Source organism: Protomyctophum parallelum, assembly GCF_964188405.1.
Source record: "Protomyctophum parallelum genome assembly, chromosome: 10".
In the NCBI taxonomy this organism is placed as follows: Eukaryota; Metazoa; Chordata; class Actinopteri; order Myctophiformes; family Myctophidae; genus Protomyctophum; species Protomyctophum parallelum.
The window spans coordinates 26,283,434-26,301,058 of NC_139704.1; the positions used below are offsets into that span (position 1 = coordinate 26,283,434).

A 17,625-nucleotide genomic window follows, 5' to 3' on the forward strand; every position below is an offset into this window, starting at 1 on the left:
CTGCTACACCAGAGTGGGTCTCAACGTGTGGTCCAGGGAACCTCAAGGATCCTTGAGGCGGCTGTGTAGCTCTGAGTGTAAAAAACACGCAAGACATTACCTCTGGCACGGCTCCCTAATAGACAGCCATTAGTGATGTGGATTTATCCTTCATAATTATGACTGCAATCATTAGGCTCTGGGAGAAAGGCAAGTGTTTATTGACTGAGCTGATTACCACACAATGAACTCATCATACTGTACATGAGAGCATGCTTCAAAATGGGAGCCATTGAAGAGCTGGTAACCATCATTTCCCAAACTTCTCTTAGTCGAGACCCAAATGAGAAACTAGATGACACCCAAACAAATGAAAATAGCATTTTAAAGGATCTCAAATTGGTCATGACTACCTGAGAGCATTGTTGCAACAATAAAGTGCCACAGAGCAGCATCTATTAAACTAATCAGTTGTACTTAGATTGGTCCTCCATTGCCATTTTTGACTTTAGGATTTCCCTACACATCACGGAGACATCACTAGTAGACAGCAACAATCATCTTCCTATGGCTCTGGTTCTTTGGGAATGTAAAAGACCAAAACAAAAAAAGTGTTGTCGAAGACTCGATACCACATGCTACTCTAATGAGTATCGATATAGATGGTAAAGCTGTTAGCCAGCTAGGAGAACTTCAATTAGCATATTAGCCTAGCTCACTTAGAGGCTCATTGGAACAGGTTGCTAGGGCCAGTGGTCCTGATGATGGTGGTGGTGGTGGGTGTGCAATCCTTTCCCTTGGCCATTCACACTTCAAGCCTCAATGCTTTCAGCTCTCAGCCTAAGCAAGGAAGACGGTCTTGTATGTTCGACCAGACAGAGGTGAGCCTTGGCCATGCTAGCTGCTCGTATGGAGCACAGACCTGCACATAGGCCAAGCAAAAGCAGTGCATGTGTGTGAAGGTCAGCTTCATGTCCTCTACCCTCCCTCCCCATCTCAATCCCTGTCACACGCCCTCTTCTCCTCCTCCTCCTCCTCTATCCTCTCTCTATCTCTCTGTGTCTCACACTCACTCACTCTTTCCGTCTGTCTCTCTCTCTCTCTCCTCCTCCACACACACACATGTCTTGCTGCATCATTGCACACAGCTCAAAGCACCAATTATGACGTTGAGCACGCTTCACTGTCCACAGTTACACTGGCTTACTTGACTGTAGAGAAGGGGTGGGGAGGGGGGTTGTTATTTACAATTTCGAGAGATGCATGCTGGAAGATAGAAACACTTCACCCGTTTTAGATCTTATTTTCATATAATTGGTCACTAATCACTCACTAATGCTCATTATAAGATAGCGCCAATTCCATCTACTCGCTCTGCATCTTATTTGTGAGTTGATGACAGTTCAGAAACATGCATACCAATGACATCACTGATGAGAATTCCTAGCCAAAACAAACTACAGCATACAGAAAAGAAATTGCACGCCATAGTACATATGTATAGCATAGTAGTATATATATATAGTTTATATGTATAGTCTCATAATATAGATATTCCACTGCTACTTTCTTAGCTTATGCATGTTTTATGATAAATGCTTTTGTGATGTATTCCCATGCTTTTGTTCTTGATTATTGTAAGTCGCTCTGGATTAAGAGCGTCTGCTAAATGCCTAAATTGTAAATTGTAAATTGTACATGGTACAGTACTGGCAGGATTTTCTGTCAGAAAGCCTTGAGGGGAGACGTCTCCCTCATGTGCAGCCGGTAACTATTTATTTGTGCACACAGTAAATATTCTTGCATGGGCCATTTGTGGAGAACAATAAAACAACATTTACATCATTGGACGTTTTTGTAGCCATAGGCCAATCAACCTTACAATGTGGTAGAGTTGACAGATTGGAATTTCAGCCAGCAAACATTTTCGGCTGAAAATGTAACATAAATTAATTAAGGGAATTTGGTTTCTAGCTGAAAAGTTTTAAACGGCGAAGAACAAGATCAAAATGGGATGTTGTGACGTGATGTACCGGTACTCAAACAGGGGCTTACATACCAACCGGGAGAATTCTACTCAGACATGGATAGCACTGCATGTGCAACACACCATAATATAGGACAACAAGAATATCCCTGTTATGACACATTAAGACAACGATGCACACCCCGCCCCCTCTCCCTCTCGTACAAAAACAAGTACTGTACGCACACATCAGATTTGCATGAGAAGCATCAGTGAGCGTGAAAATGGGGCTTATACAATAAGCCCTCGCAGACAATATGATGGCCATCTCTTCTCCCTTCAGTTATTTAGAGTCGTGTCAGTTCCTGTCCACTGGCATGGCACTAACAGTGCGATAAAAACCAAAATAGACAGCATTCCATTGCTGAGACAACGTCCACGAATATGGATACTGGAACGCTGAATGAATTCCATGAGCAGGCGTGCGACAGCACAGCACGGATATGTTTAAATCAAGTCTGAATCTAGTAACTCTTTTAACCAGCATTTATCTTGTTAGGACCAGGAAAACTGTCCTCACAACGTACGTACATTTCTCAAACTCCACAACACAACACAAGTATAGCAATACAGGGACAATCGCACAAGCCCCTGATGTTGAGCTCTTTAAGGACAATCACAGCTGAGGAAGGTAACTAACCCCCACTGTACTGTAAGCCGTGATCTCACTGCCCCGGGCCGGGCAGGCACTAGCCTGCTATCTCGCCTCCGCAGACCTGCCGGCCGCACCGGCTTAGCCGAGCCATTTTTTTCTTCCAATCTCTACCAGGAGATGCATGCATACTGCGAACGGATTCCCGTGTGCCAGCTCGGCTGCCTGGGCCACCGCCAGTATCAGGTGGCCCCCGGTCGGTCACCGTCACATGCCTCCAATGTCAGGAATACCAGTCAGCCACTCCCTCCCTTGGAGCCAGGTATCCCCTTCCTGCTTGACCCCTGACCCTCCCCTGAGTAACTCCCCGGGGAGTGAGGGGTCCTTTTAATAGACCGGTGACAGGCTAGAGAAGACATAACAGCGTGACACACACACACACACACACACACACACACACACACACACACACACACACACACACACACACACACACACACACACACACACACACACACACACACACACACACACACACACACACACACACACAGAGGGAAGAGCAGCGTGTTGGGGCTGCCTCCTCCTCTGTGTCTACCCTCAGCACATATACATAGACACGACTCCACATGGCTCCAAATAAGACCCCTGACGACGGTCTGTAACTCGAGTGTACAAAATGGCTACAAATTGGACACTTTACGCCGGGACTGTAACTCCAGAGAAATTGTACCGAATCCATTTGATTCCATAATCTCTCAGAGTTAAATTAACACTGCAGATTTTTACAGAGATCAAATCTGGTACTTTTGTGTGACACTGTAGTGTCACACAAAAGTACGTTCACTTAAAAAAAACACACAAAGTATGGAGATAAAAGGTTTCTGCCCGACAGCAACAAAATGGGTAATGCCTCATCAAACTGTGTGTGTGTGTGTGTGTGTGTGTGTGTGTGTGTGTGTGTGTGTGTGTGTGTGTGTGTGTGTGTGTGTGAGAAATGGCTAGTCTAGTGTATAGAGGCTGTTCTTGTGGATACAGTACTGTATCTCAGGGTATACATAGACATGGCTCTGATATATGGCCTCTCCTTGTCTGTGGATTAGCATACATCAGCGTGACTGGCCGCAGCTGCCCCTACATGGCCATCAGATCAGGCCCTACAATCAGGGATTAGTGGCCAAGGGAGAAAAAAAAGAAAAACGGGTGGATCTCCGCTGGAGAATAACGCATGAGTCACACATTCCACACACTAAGTATTAGAGAAAGGAAGTTCATTTCGAAAGCAGAAGCTTTCGGGGATAAGGGCAACAGGCTGGTTCTTCTTCCAATAATTTTAGGTTTTGAAACGTATCTCACACTGCTTTGCAGCAACACGTTGATCAAGCAGTGTGTGACGAGCGAGGAAAATGACTAAACTAAATCACAATTTGCTGTCAAAATCAACACTGCATTACAGGCAGTGGCTGTGGAGAGGGAAGGACAGTGTAAAAAGCAAACAACAACTTGTAGCATGCTGGTGTCAAGCTCAACACAGTTCGTGTCTGAATGTTGCTGCATGGCTTCCTGTAGCCTGTGAGAGGAATGCATGCAGTCTTGCAGTTACGCAAGTCAGGCCATCCTTCCGGGTTAAGATGGGTCTGGGAGGGGGGGGGGGTGTAAATTGGTCAGGGGGTTTTTGCCCTGGGACAGCTGAGAAGTGTGCTCTCTCTCCCTCACTGGCAACGCCAACAACACATGACATGACATATGGACGTATGGCACGGCCAACAAGAACATGCAGCAGACAGTCCATTCTACAGATGACTCCTCTCTCTCTCTCATCCAACCCACTGTAGACCAGGGCTCTTCAACAGGGAGTCCTCAGAGTTACCAAATCGTTGTGCGATAGGATTATTATTATTATGTCTTTACATTAAGCACATGAATGCTAGCATCCCTATTCTGAGTAGAACATAAGCCAACAATAGCAGACCTACAAGCTCACCTTGGCTTGCACTGCAAGACGTTGTTGTGAGCTTGTAGATTTATTTTCGGCAAAGAGGCTTGGTGAACAGGGAAAAAGAGCAGACTTAAGTACAGTGGTCAAGTATTAAAGGTCTGAAAATGTACATTAACATGAATCCTGTCAAACAAGTCTATGAAGCCATCTATGAAATCTATGGAAAGGTAGAATCTGCAACACAATGTGTTGTGGTTCCAGCTTCTCTCTCAGCTCAGAGGTCCTTGGACTATCACGTTGGCCCCTGATGTAGACCTGTAGCCTGCACGTGTCTGTCCGTGTGTCAGTTACATAGACTGTAAAAAAATAAGGACAAAGCGTTCCCCGGGTCTAACATGAATGTAAAATGAAGCCTGTCAGTCCTTGAATTGTAAATCACCATCTTTCTAGGCCCAGCTGGCCCATTGGCTGGCCCAGACAACGAGGCGGGACTTCCCCCCCTTCTTCTTAGTTGGTTTTTATTTTGACTCGAGTGGGTGGGGAATCCCGATCATAGACTGTAACGGTAGCCACGCCCCTCAGAACATACGCGACTTTATGGTAATGTTTTTAATAAATGGGACAATCATTTTCCAAAAATAATATTATGACATTAGAAATGAGACTTTAAACTAGTGACTTTAAACTAGTGACTTTAAACTAGTGACTAGTCACTAGTCACTAGTGACTACAGTCTAGGTGAAGTTGTGCCCAAATACATGGACTTCTATGGGGCTATGGGTTTTTTGGGCCCAATGACAGCGCCACAACAGGCCATTATATGAACTTTCAGGAAATCCCGATTTCCTTATGTCTGACTGCCCCCCTGGTCAGTTAACGCTCCCAGTAGGCCACAGAAGAACCCCAAATATTTGATCCCTGCAGGATTCCTTGGACCATGTCCCCATATACTGTAGGTCCAGTCTCATTTGTGGCAGACGGTATTTCTCCAAAACACACCGTTTGCTACTACTCAACTATTTTGTCCAAAACTCGCAAACTCGGTGCACAGTGTCTCTGGAGTCGTGCGATCCAAGATGCATATTTTTCAGATTCCCTTCCAATTGGCTATGGCAGCCTTCCAAAGACTGCGGAGCCCGGGTTAGGCATAGTGGTGGTGCGGGGTTGTTAGTGAGAGCGACAGCTGATGGCGGGGGGTGGGGGGGGGGGACTGCTGCCAGATATTGTGAGAGATATAAGCAGCCAGGTCTATGAAAACAAAACCAAAATAAGTGACTATATAGGCCATGTGAGCAACATATATGCAGCTGAAATTTGAAGATTGAAGATCCACAAGCTCACAACGTGTTGCGTAGATCATCTGCCATTTTCAAAAAGAAAAGGTGAAATATTATATATTTGATATTATAGGTCTAATTAGAAAACAAGAGGGATCAGATGGGGTGAGAGGTTGGGGTCTGCGGAGATATATATATACATTAATTTGCAAATGTTTGAGAACTTGTTTAAAACAATAATTGAAAACATTTGGAAGCAAGCCCCAAAAAAACGTCAACCCCCAATATTTGCAGTGCAAGCAACCTTACAGAAAAGGTTGCTTCTAATAAGCAGACGTGGAAACACTAGATAGGCCGGGTTGCTCTTTGTTGCTCTGGTGAAATGCAGATGGCCCGTTGCCAAGCACGAGGGCATACACAGAGGAACAACATTTACACCCGGCTGCCAGCCGCATGCACCTCTGCAATCCACCGTCCACCACGCCGTCACTTGAAAAGGAACAGTAATGCTACACTGCATTCACTCTCTGTTCTAACACACTAGTAGTAGTCCACATACACCCACCGTCCATCTGTGCTATAGAACCGCAACAACGACTACAGATCCCATTGCCTGTAATGGCCATTCAAAGAATATAAATAGAGAAAATTGTTGCTGTTAATTTAAATTTGGGCAAAGTGGACAAATTGGCTTAATGTCCGTGTGCAAGTACAGCGGCCATTTTGACACAGACACAGACACAGACACACACACACATACACACCACATCACCCATTTTCAATCAATATAGGCTAATTGGTCCTCACTAATACTGTTACATGACACACTTTCTGTCTGCTCTGTGTCTCAGAGGGCTGTGAACAGTTCAGAAACATGTCAACCATGGAATATTAATCAGAAGGTGGGTTTGGTAATTTCAAACAAGATTAAAACCTATTTAATTATATTTGTATTACTTGTTATTGCTGTAAGAATGGCTTCCATTTCCGCACATCAACCTTCCAGGAAAATAACGGCTGCAGTTTCTATTAGCTTGGAATCCCCATCGATGATGACAATCTGATTGGTTGAAACAGCTTTCTAGCTGTGCTTAAACCACGATAATGGCACAGATAATCAAAACAAAGAGTTCAGCCGTGCTTTTCTCTCAGAGCGCAGCAGACTCGGAGGCTAGGCTAGCTAGTTTCTTGGGACATTTGTGGTCGTAGTGGCTACATCCGTCATTGATTTTTTTTTAAATTTTCTGCGATTATCTTAGTTTTAAGGGTAACTGTTATCTTAGTTTTAAGGGTAACTGTTAAATATTACACTAGGGCGAGTTCTGAAAGGTATTGCAGAAGTGCATTAATGATGATAAAGAACACCCTCTTGTGTAATATTATTGCTTAATTAGAGAGGATCAATTATATTAAGATAAGATTGAAAATGGGTGAAGTTCTCCTAAGGTATACAGTGGGACTGATCGAGGATCTGATTCATGTGATTTGCTCTGGTACAGGCAGAGTAATGTATGCAATCTTAGAGTGAATGCACTCTGGTGAAACTGTCAAGCCGAGCACCAAGAATCTATATTGCTGCTGTAGGGTGGAAAGTGGAAACCGCAAAAATGTCCAAAAATGTTACATTTCAGAATTCAAATTATGAATTGAATTGCAAAAGTAGCAGATCTACAAGGTCAAAATGTGTCACTTCGCACCGCGTTTCGAGCTTGTAGATCTGCTGCGTTGATGCTTGTGTGTGACGCTGTAGTCTGATCAACTACGGCGTTATATTTACGGGGGGGGGGGGGGGGGGGGAGTTTGAATATGAACATAACGGGTTTCTGCCCGACAGTAACAAAATGCCAATTATGTAAATGTACAGGAATAATTGTATATACTTATAGGCTACTGTATACTAGCAGCTACCATAACTTATCCATTCCTGGCGCTTGCTGCAGGATCAAAATTCACATTGGGTCACCGAGTAGCAGAAAACCTTTTAGAATTCTGAATTTAACAACTTCACAACCCTTTATATGACCGGAGTACCCCAGGTCTCAATACTAGAGCCGCTCCTTTATTCATTCCCTCCAACTCTCGCCGAAAAGTAAAGTTGGAAAGTAAAGTTGAATTCATATGTTCCAATGCCAAGAAAAACAATGAAATAGGTCATCGCAATTATTTGTGTTTACTTGAATTTTGTCATGGTGACAGCCCTGAGTGTCTGTCGATTCACGGCCAAGAGAACCTGAGGGAACGCTGCCCTCAAAATACCCACAAACCACTTGATGTTTTTTGCACAACATGATGCCGTCCGTGGCTCAGGTGCCAAATCCCTCGACACTGGAGATTTTCCATTCTATCATTTTCATCCTGCTTCTGTTGTAAATGATTAAGCCTGTAGGCAGTGGTGGAAAGCAACCAAGTACATTTACTATAAAGTACTGTACTTAAGTACAATTTTGAGGTATTTACAACTTTCAGTACTTCTACATCTCAGGCAAATATTATACGTTTTACTCAACTACAACTACAGTATATGAAATCTTTGACGATTTGGATTATTATTACAAAAGACACATTAACCACTTCTGCCCTATATATATTTCGGCCTTTTGAAAATAGCAGATCTACAAGCTCACAATGAGTTGTGATGCGACGCATTGTGAGCTTTATAGATAAGCCATTTTGCATAATACAGGGTTGTGTTTATCAGACCAATCAATTTAACAGTTTTTTTTAATCGTTTTTTTTCTGGGTTGATTGATATTAACTAATTATAGATTTTTTTTTTTAATAAATAAATAAGAAAACTGCTTCACGATTATTCGATTAAGTCCCATGACTCCCATCATAATGTGGGTTATTGGTTCTAAATGTGAGTTTGGATATTATTTTGGGTTAATTGACCCTTCTTTAAGCCCCCACCCACTGCTTCTCACCCATTGAGATGCATGTTGAATGATGGGAATCATGGGATTTCTCCATATCAATCATTTCAGTGGCCAGAGCTTCAAAATGTCTTCTAAATCTAGTCAACAAAGCCTGCAGTAGCCTATTCACTAGAAAAATGTGCATGATATTATTTCAATGAACTAGAAATACGAGGCAATGTTAGAGGGAGAAACAGTATCCAACTCAAGCAACTTTAACGGCCAGAGTTCTCACGGTAAGACTACGGTGTATTATTGCCATCACCTGGGCAGGTGAGTCGTGGAACTTTCCCAACGTTAAGCTGTGTTGTGTTCAACAGCACAGCCATGCAAAATACCATTGACAGCTATGCAGTGACGGAAGCTTGCCCAGCTTAGAAACGGTTGCTAAACTATTTGGATTGGCATCGGACAATGGCTTTTGGGGTGGGCTTTAGCGAATGGTCCATTGCCCAGCCAACCCTAAGGTCTTAATAACACTGTTGGAGAGGAAGACGGAGGAGCGTTTGTGAGAACGGGTGACACAGCTGTGAGTCAACGACGGGCGAAAGAGTGAGGACGAGGACACCACGCTATGCAACACCACCTCTCACCCCAAACCCAAACCACACCTTCATCTTTGCATCTCCCCCAAGTTTCCACCTCCCCCACCGAGAGCCATATACTCTCCCACTTTCCACATGAATTTTCTCGCCTCTGATTGTGAGTTCCTAGTATTGCCCACCACCACCACCCCCACCTTCCAAATATGCATCCCATTTCTGACACATACCAACATGGCCACCGGCCTCAGCAGTCTGACACATACCAACATGGCCACTGGCCTCAGCAGTCAGCTGAACGCAGATCCGGTTTCCCTCCTTTAATACTCCTAACAAGCCTCTTCCCTCAGCGGCCAAGTGTCAATCCCCCTTCCAAAGTCACCCAAGAGGACTGCAGAGCGGTGTTTCTCAAACATTTTCCAACGTCAGGCCAGGGGATGCCCGAATTGATATCGTCACTGTCAGGCAGAAACCGTAGTTCACCTCCTCTAGTAGCTAGTCTTCATTTACCACAGTGGTTCCCAAATAGTACAGGCATTATATGGGAAAAAAGGGGTCAACCTCCAACTAATTGCAACAAAAACAAACTCAGCTGATTTTGTATCTTACATATGTCCTGAATAACATACAAAAAGTCCCCTGAAATTGTCTGAGGGGAAAGTGTTGAAAATGACCTGTACAGTATGGCCACCATAGACATCCAATATAAGGCAAATAATTTAAAAATGTCCTTTTGCTTTAAGTAGCATGTGACATGTCAAACTAGGGTGTTTTCACGATGCTGAGTCCATTCCAAGCATTAGTTTTGCATAAAAACACTCCTTGGGCTAATAACGGTCATAGCCGTCATCACAAATGTGATGAGGTCAGCACATTTGGGCAAGTGACTATGGCCGGTATTAGCCCAAGGACTGTTTTTATGCAAAACTAATGCTTGGAATGGACTCAGCATCGTGAAAACACCCTAGTTTGACATGTCACATGCTACTTAAAGCAAAAGGAAATCTTGAAATTATTTGCCTTATATTGGATGTCTATGGTGGCCATACTGTACAGGTCATTTTCAACCCTTTCCCCTCAGACAATTTCAGGGGACTTTTTGTATGTTATTCAGGACATATGTAAGATACAAAATCAGCTGAGTTTGTTTTTGTTGCAATTAGTTTGAGGTCAAATTACATTATTACTGGACTAAAACCTTTGCAGCTCTCAAGTTCAACCCAAAAGATAGGGTGGGTAGGCCATCTACTGGTCCCCAGGACTCCCAAGATACATTATGATCATCACTTCAATCCTATTAAAAAACATATATAGTGAACATTTTCTTTTTTTATTTCTTTGAATATTTGACAAATATTTTGTAAAAATAAATAAATAATAATAATAAACATTATGGTGGCGAAATTACATTAGTTTTTAGTTGATTTTAATTGATTTTATTTATTTAGTGTGGCGGGAATACATTTTATTCACACGGTGGGCAATACGACGGCCACGGCCCATAAGAATTGGTCCACGACTGCCACGAAAAAGAAAAGAAAAAGGTCCCGACCCATTGGTTGGGATTGGGAAGCAGGGATTTAGCAGACAGGAGATGCAAACCAGAACACACAACAGCAGCAGAGCTACAAGATGGATGCCTCGTTATGTTCACAGCCCTGGGTTTATTGTCATCATCTTCTGACACACGCTGTACACTCTGCACAGTATGGTGGACGATGAGTGCATGGCTATGGCATATACTGTATGCCATAGCCATGTGGCATACAGTATGTACTGTATGCACATATGGCATATACTGTATGCACACTATATGCTATGGCATATACTGTATGCTCAAAACAAGCTTGCAGATATGCTACTTTTGTTTGACACTGTAGGGTATTAGGGCATTCATTTACAAAAGAAACCGCCACAAAACGTTAAAATATAGAGATAAGGGGTTTCTGCCCGATAGCAACAATACATTTCCTTCCCTAGCACAAAATATTCTCAGATGGGGTCCGTGGGCCAAAACAATTTTGGGTTCCTTGACCCGAGAAGGTTTGAGCAACACTGTCAACTGACTGCTACAATGTGAAGGTCTATTTCGATTTGTTTGGTCACAGCTGACTGCCTTGATGGACAAGATGCCCACGGAGGTAATTAAAAGCAGACAGTGGAAAGGCCACAGACACTACAGCACCTAGGGGTGGACCAGTTAATCCAACTAATCCATCTGATCGATACTTTAAGCAGATGATAACGTTTTGGTCCCAATTTTGGGTATGTCAATATTGGATATTTTTGCAATAGCCAACAAAAATATGGATAAAGTGCGGTTAAAATGATTGTGATGTTCTTTTAACAAAACATTTTAAGAATAATAATCGGTTACTTTAACCACTTTAACCCTATTTTATGCCATGGATATTTAAAAATCACACCCCTGTGAACTGCGCGGTGTAATCCCACCCCCCCTCTCTCCCTCTCTCTCTCTCTCTCTGTCTCATTAGCAGGCAACAGTGCAGCACTCTCTCTGTTTCTGGCACAACAGCGCCCCTACTGGTACTAATAGTCATACTCGTGCTCATTAACGTCACACGGACACATAGGTGAAGGCATGAACACGGACATTGCTGTTCCTTGGAGTGGTTGCACCACTCAAAGAATAGCAGATGTGAGCTTGTAGATCGGCTATTTTTGAAACATTTTTAAAAACCATCAACCACCAAATGTATATCAAATAAAAATGAAATTGGGATAATTTAGTTTGAGAACCACTGCTCCATTCGACAACACACCACTCACGAATCTCACGATAGCCAGAAATGGATGGAAAAAGGGCTGTGTTCTGCCAACAAGCCTCTGCAGAGCAACAGCAGGAGAGACACAGATCAATTGCAAATAATAAATTATAATACAAAAATATGCACATCAACCATAATGTACATCCCATATACATATATCAACAATATTTTTTAAACACAGCTTTTTGGTTTATTTATTTACAAGAAAGTCGGTTATTGGTTCAAAATGACGGTTTTCGATAAATATTTTGAGATGAGTTGGCTTTACACCTTTGCAGAGGTTTACATGACTCACCCCATGATTCAACCTGTATGTAGGCTACTCAACGAACGCTACAGTAACGACTTCTCCCTTCTGGCTCCAAAACTATGGAATGCACTTCCCATTGCAATCAGAACTGTGCAGACTCACTCCCAATCTTCTGCCGCAGTCTGAAAACCCACCTCTTCAGACTACATCATGGCCCGTAGCACTTGCCCTAGCCCTGACGACCTTACAGTCATATGCAAAGGCCCAATTTATGTAACTTAGATAACATTTTATGTAGCCTTTTTTTCATGTAGGAATAGCACTATAAAGTATACATGCATAGTTTCATTATATATATTCCACTGTTACATTCTTATCTTACGTATGATTCATGATAACTAATTTTTATTGTATGAGATGTATTGCCATACTTTTTTGTTCTTGCTTAATGTATCGCTCTGGATTAAGAGCGTCTGCTAAATGCCTAAATTGTAAATTGACTAACGAGCACACATGTTGTTCGTCTCCCTTTATCCTACCATGACACAGAGAAAAATAAAGCATACTAACTATGTTAGTTCCATTGATCCAAGCCGCGACACAACCTATTGATAGATCATTGAAATAAACGTGCACAACGCCCGGCCCACGACACGGCATCTGAAGGGGGGGGGCTGCCAATGCTCAGGTCCAAAAAGGTTGAGGTCGTTGCAAGATGCACTTCCAGATCCTTTATAATCTGGGGCGTTAACATTGCAGGGAGAGATATCACAGGCTATGAAAGGGCATGCATCGATATCAGCGTGTTGACGAGGTATATAATAATCCCCAGCAGACTTCATTAGGTTGCTATGGTGGAATCTGGAATGTGTGAAATAGCGCCTTGCAAAAGATCCCCATTGTCCCCATGTCTTATTTTTTATTATTTTGATTCTCCATTTCAACTACAGGTGCCAACCGGAACATAGAACTTAGAAGAACCATGTGTCCAGATCCAGAAAGAACCTTTCAGACGTATAATTAAATGATGCTATAGTTTTTCTGTAAATGAATGCCCTACTTGATCATACTACACTAACTACAGTGTTACACGAAAGCATCATAATTAGCAGATCTATGAGCTGAAAACGCATCGCTTTCGCGACACAAATGAGAGTCCTGAAAAGTTTTGGAATTTGGACATATGAGGTTTCCACCGACCTGACAGAGACGATACTTCCAGGGGTCTCCCACGTTTTGTGCCCCTCTACATCAAAAATATTTCTCGGAAAATAACGGATCTACAAGCTCACAACGTGGCGGGTTGTGGCGTGTTTGCGAGCTGTGTAGATCTGCTATTTTCGTGGCGAATGTTCGCCTGTTCAGCCCAAAGAGGCTAGAGTTTAGAGGCCTCCAAGAAAAATGGTTCGTTGATTATTTTTGGTTCCTCAAAGAACTTTGCAAAAAAAGCAAAACAAAAAGGATTCTAGTGTCATATGAGAAACATGAACCATTTACTAAACCATCACCTAATAGCCCTTCAAAGAACCATTATGTTTCTGAGTAAGAGATTAACGACCTTATAGTTATTGTGTAACATCAACTCTTTAATTGGAGCTTGCAATTTAATACAGCGCCACATCCGTAATGACAGCTGTTATGTTGAGTAGTCCATCTATGCATACATAATAGGAGGGTATTGCAATGCAACGAGCAACCATGGTGTGTGTGTGTCCGTATTGAGGTCAAACATAACATGTAGCCATGAAAACATGGCTGGATTGTGCTATTAAAATTAAATAAAATTGTTGTTCTGTGCAACTCGGTTCTCAAAGTGTGGTTTACTCTGACTGTGTGGACCCCAAAATATTTGGCTATGTCATGCCACCCCCCTATGAAGGTTGGGCTGTGTGTGTGTGGGGGGGGGGGGGGGGGGGGTGACATAGAAATATTTTGGGGCACACAGCTGCAGATAGATCAGAACGTACACACACACACACACACACACACACACACACCTGAGGCAAAGCAGCTCAATTAACTAGTGTGTCACTCACACGCTGTGAGGGTAAGGCCACTGGAAACTCAATCGCCAACCAGTACAGTCCAGGGCCTAGCAAGCAGGCCCGGTGTTCAAAATACAACCACAAAGTGCACTAAATGTGTCGTGCAAACTAGCGGACCCTCACGGCCAGTCAGTGACAGTACAGCAGCCTACAGAGTAGCCTACTGTACAGTAGCCTACATACTACTGTGCAAGAGTACTACTGTACAGTAGCCTACAGCCTACTGTGCAAGAGTACTGTGCAGTAGCCTACGGTAGGCTACACGGTACTATACAGTAGTAGGCTATACAGAAATGTACAAGAAATCAAGAATACTACTGTAGTGTACAGTAGTAGGTTACAGAGTAGGCCTACTGCACAGTAAAGCTACAGAGTACTAGTCTACTGTACAGTAGGCTACAGAGTACTGTACAGTATGCTACAGCAGTGGGGGGGGGTAAACCAAAAATAATACACAGTGTACTCAGCATCCAATATGAGGATTGACAATTGACATAATTATCAACACTTGAACACCCGATCTACAGTACATGCTCTGAGACTGAACAGCTCCTATAGATGTGTCTATTGGCTAACAATTTGGTGTATGATGGGGGGGGGGGGCGACTAAGTACCAGTGCCAATCCCGGGGGGGGGGGGGGGGGGTTGCGTGTGTGTGTGTGTGTGTGTGTGTGTGTGTGTGCAGTGTGCACGCGCGGCATCCTACCTTGCTTTTGATGTTGCAGTGGCAGCACACGGTCCACATGTACTTGAGGGTCCTCCAGAGCAGTATGATGAAGAGACCCCCGAAGAACGTCACCATGGAGGACGCGAGGAAAGCCCACCACATGCGCTGCCCATTGTTGTCGCAGGGCACCTCGGACGAGAAGGGGATGACCACGTCTTCCATCTTAGACATGAAGATCGCGGGCGGAGGGGGGTCCACCAGGAGCGGCTGGGACTGGGACTGGGGCGGCGGGTTCACGTTATTATCGACAGTGTACTGCTGGGTCCTCATAGAGCCAGGTCCAGGGCTGCTGCTGCCAGTGCCATGGTCGCGGGTGCAGGTGGTCGGCTAGCATGGAGACACGGACACTGCATGGAGGAGCTGCTGATGCGCGCACAGCCCGCGGTGCCAGCGACCCCAGCCCCACCACCAACCACCAGACATGTTATGTTGTGTTGTTTAATATGTTATATGCTTGGAAAATAATAAAATAAATTAAAAAAATAAATTAAATATTCGCTTGTCGAATTGGCCTTGCTTCTTCTTCTTCCTTCACACGTAGCCTACCCCCTTCTTCTCTTCTATAATGTTAGTCCCCCATTATTATTATTATTATTATCCTTTTATGTCAGTGACAGACTCAAGTCTATAATGGAACGCTTCTTCCACCAGCCGTGTCGGTGTCACAGCCTGGCTGCTGGCAGCAGAACGCCGCACAGCACCACCACAACCGCCGCCGCGCCACGAAGCCACGGTCCACAGTAGAAACGGCTTGGAGACGACAGGCATTTAAATCCGCAACAATATGACGAGCCCGACCCAACGCACGCACGGCACGAACGTCGAAGAAGGAGTTGTTTTTATTCTGAAGGCTGTCCAGACGATTCTTCTGTCATGAGGAGGAGGAGGAGGAGGCCGAGTGCCATGGTTGGTTGTGGTGGAAAAACACACCATGCAGCGGCGTCTTGGGTTTCCTGCAGCCGTAACGCGGCTGCCAATAATTATGTCCTGATTAAAGGGAAATGAAAGTAAAAAACTATAACAGGAGTGTAGCTCCTGTTCTTGTGACTGAGCGCTCCTCCGTCCTCCTCCTCTCTACTAGCCGTCTTCCATGGAAGAGGAGAGGGGAGGGAGGGAAGGAGGGAGGGGGTATACCCTGCCTAGGCTGCCGATGATATACACACCACTGGCGACGCGGCGGAGAGAGAATCGATTTCACTTTTTCTTTTTCGGCGTCAAACTAATCGATAATAAAAGCCTTGGGACGGCTTAAAAACCGGGTTGTTTTTCATTGAAAACGAAGAGGAGGAGCGATATAGAAATTTTATAATTTCAACAAGTCTGCCGAATATAGGCTAATGTTGTGTTGTCCGTGTCCACTGCAGTGCGTCGCTCGTCGCCCACATAATAATAACCTTGCCGGGCGCGTGCGTGCGTGGTTCTTCTTTTCGTCGATATTTATTGTTGTTGTGTTGTGTCCAATTCAAATTTGTATGTCTCTAGTGCTGCGTAAAAATGAAGCGGCGTGCTGCCGTGTTTGTGTGCCCCCGTTCCGTTCCCTCGGTGCGTCTGCAGAGACGACAGGCTCGTGTTTGTAGCAGCCAGCTGATAGCGCCTGTCAGAGAGCCGCTCGATCGGCGCGCACACACACACACACACGCACGCGCACTCGCGGGGGGGGGGGGGGGGCATGTAAAGCAGTAGGTAGGGTTCGCAAAGTGAGGCCCAGGTATACATACATACTGTATATATCATACATACACAGATACCGGTATATATATATATATATATATATATATATACACACATATATGTATATATACACATATATACTACAGTATGTACATGTATACTGTGTGTGTGTACATGTGTGTGTGTGTGTGTGTGTGTGTGTGTGTGTGTGTGTGTGTGTGTGTGTGTGTGTGTGTGTGTGTGTGTGCTACAGCATGTTTACCTATAATGTCATGCAAAGCAAATTGGGACGCCTGGTTGAAAGTGGTTTGGAGGTGGGGGGGGGGGGGGGTCAGGGCTGGGGGGTGTTGAAATGCAACGAGGTTTAGAACCACTGTATTCAAGTAGTACAGTGTAAGCTGGAGTATGAGGGTGTCTCTTGCTTAGGGCCCTGAATAGCACTGACCCCATACAGCCCAGAGCAGCAGCAGTGGCGGCATGGCAGGTGCACGCAGCCATCTGCCACTAGGCTCCGAGACCGAGACCCCTTCTTGGAGGTCACCGGGCAATAAATGTGTCAATAACCCTCCCTGGTTTCCTCTGGAATTACTCTATTACTGTAAATTCCCCCACTTCAGTTGGGACAAATTACACAACGTCATTGAGTTCTGAGGTGAGTTTTACAGGAGGCATGACAATTAACCATGCACTTAAAGCCCTATATAGGGCGTCTAACAGTGGCGGCCATTTTTGTGGTTCCACGGTCAGATAGAAATCCCATTCATTTTTCTGTTGAGATTTCCTGTGTGGGAGTTTCTTCTTTATCATGACGTCAGGCACTTGGCTGTCCTTCTCCTACACACCTGTCGCCTGTAGGTGGGTACCTGCCACCTT

At 44.2% G+C, this 17,625-nt stretch overlaps 1 protein-coding gene across 11 annotated transcripts in view; it reads right to left on the minus strand.

The window, feature by feature from the left end:
* Window positions 1-16,607, minus strand: part of kcnma1a (potassium large conductance calcium-activated channel, subfamily M, alpha member 1a) — a 263,823-nt gene extending 247,216 nt beyond the window's left edge. For all 11 annotated transcript variants that reach the window (XM_083775288.1, XM_083775287.1, XM_083775296.1 and 8 more), the window contains exon 1: window positions 15,061-16,607. In XM_083775288.1, coding sequence (XP_083631414.1) covers window positions 15,061-15,351 — 291 coding nt within the window. In that variant the 5' untranslated portion in view covers window positions 15,352-16,607. The remainder of the gene's footprint in view (window positions 1-15,060) is intronic.
* Between the last annotated feature and the right edge of the window lie 1,018 nt (window positions 16,608-17,625).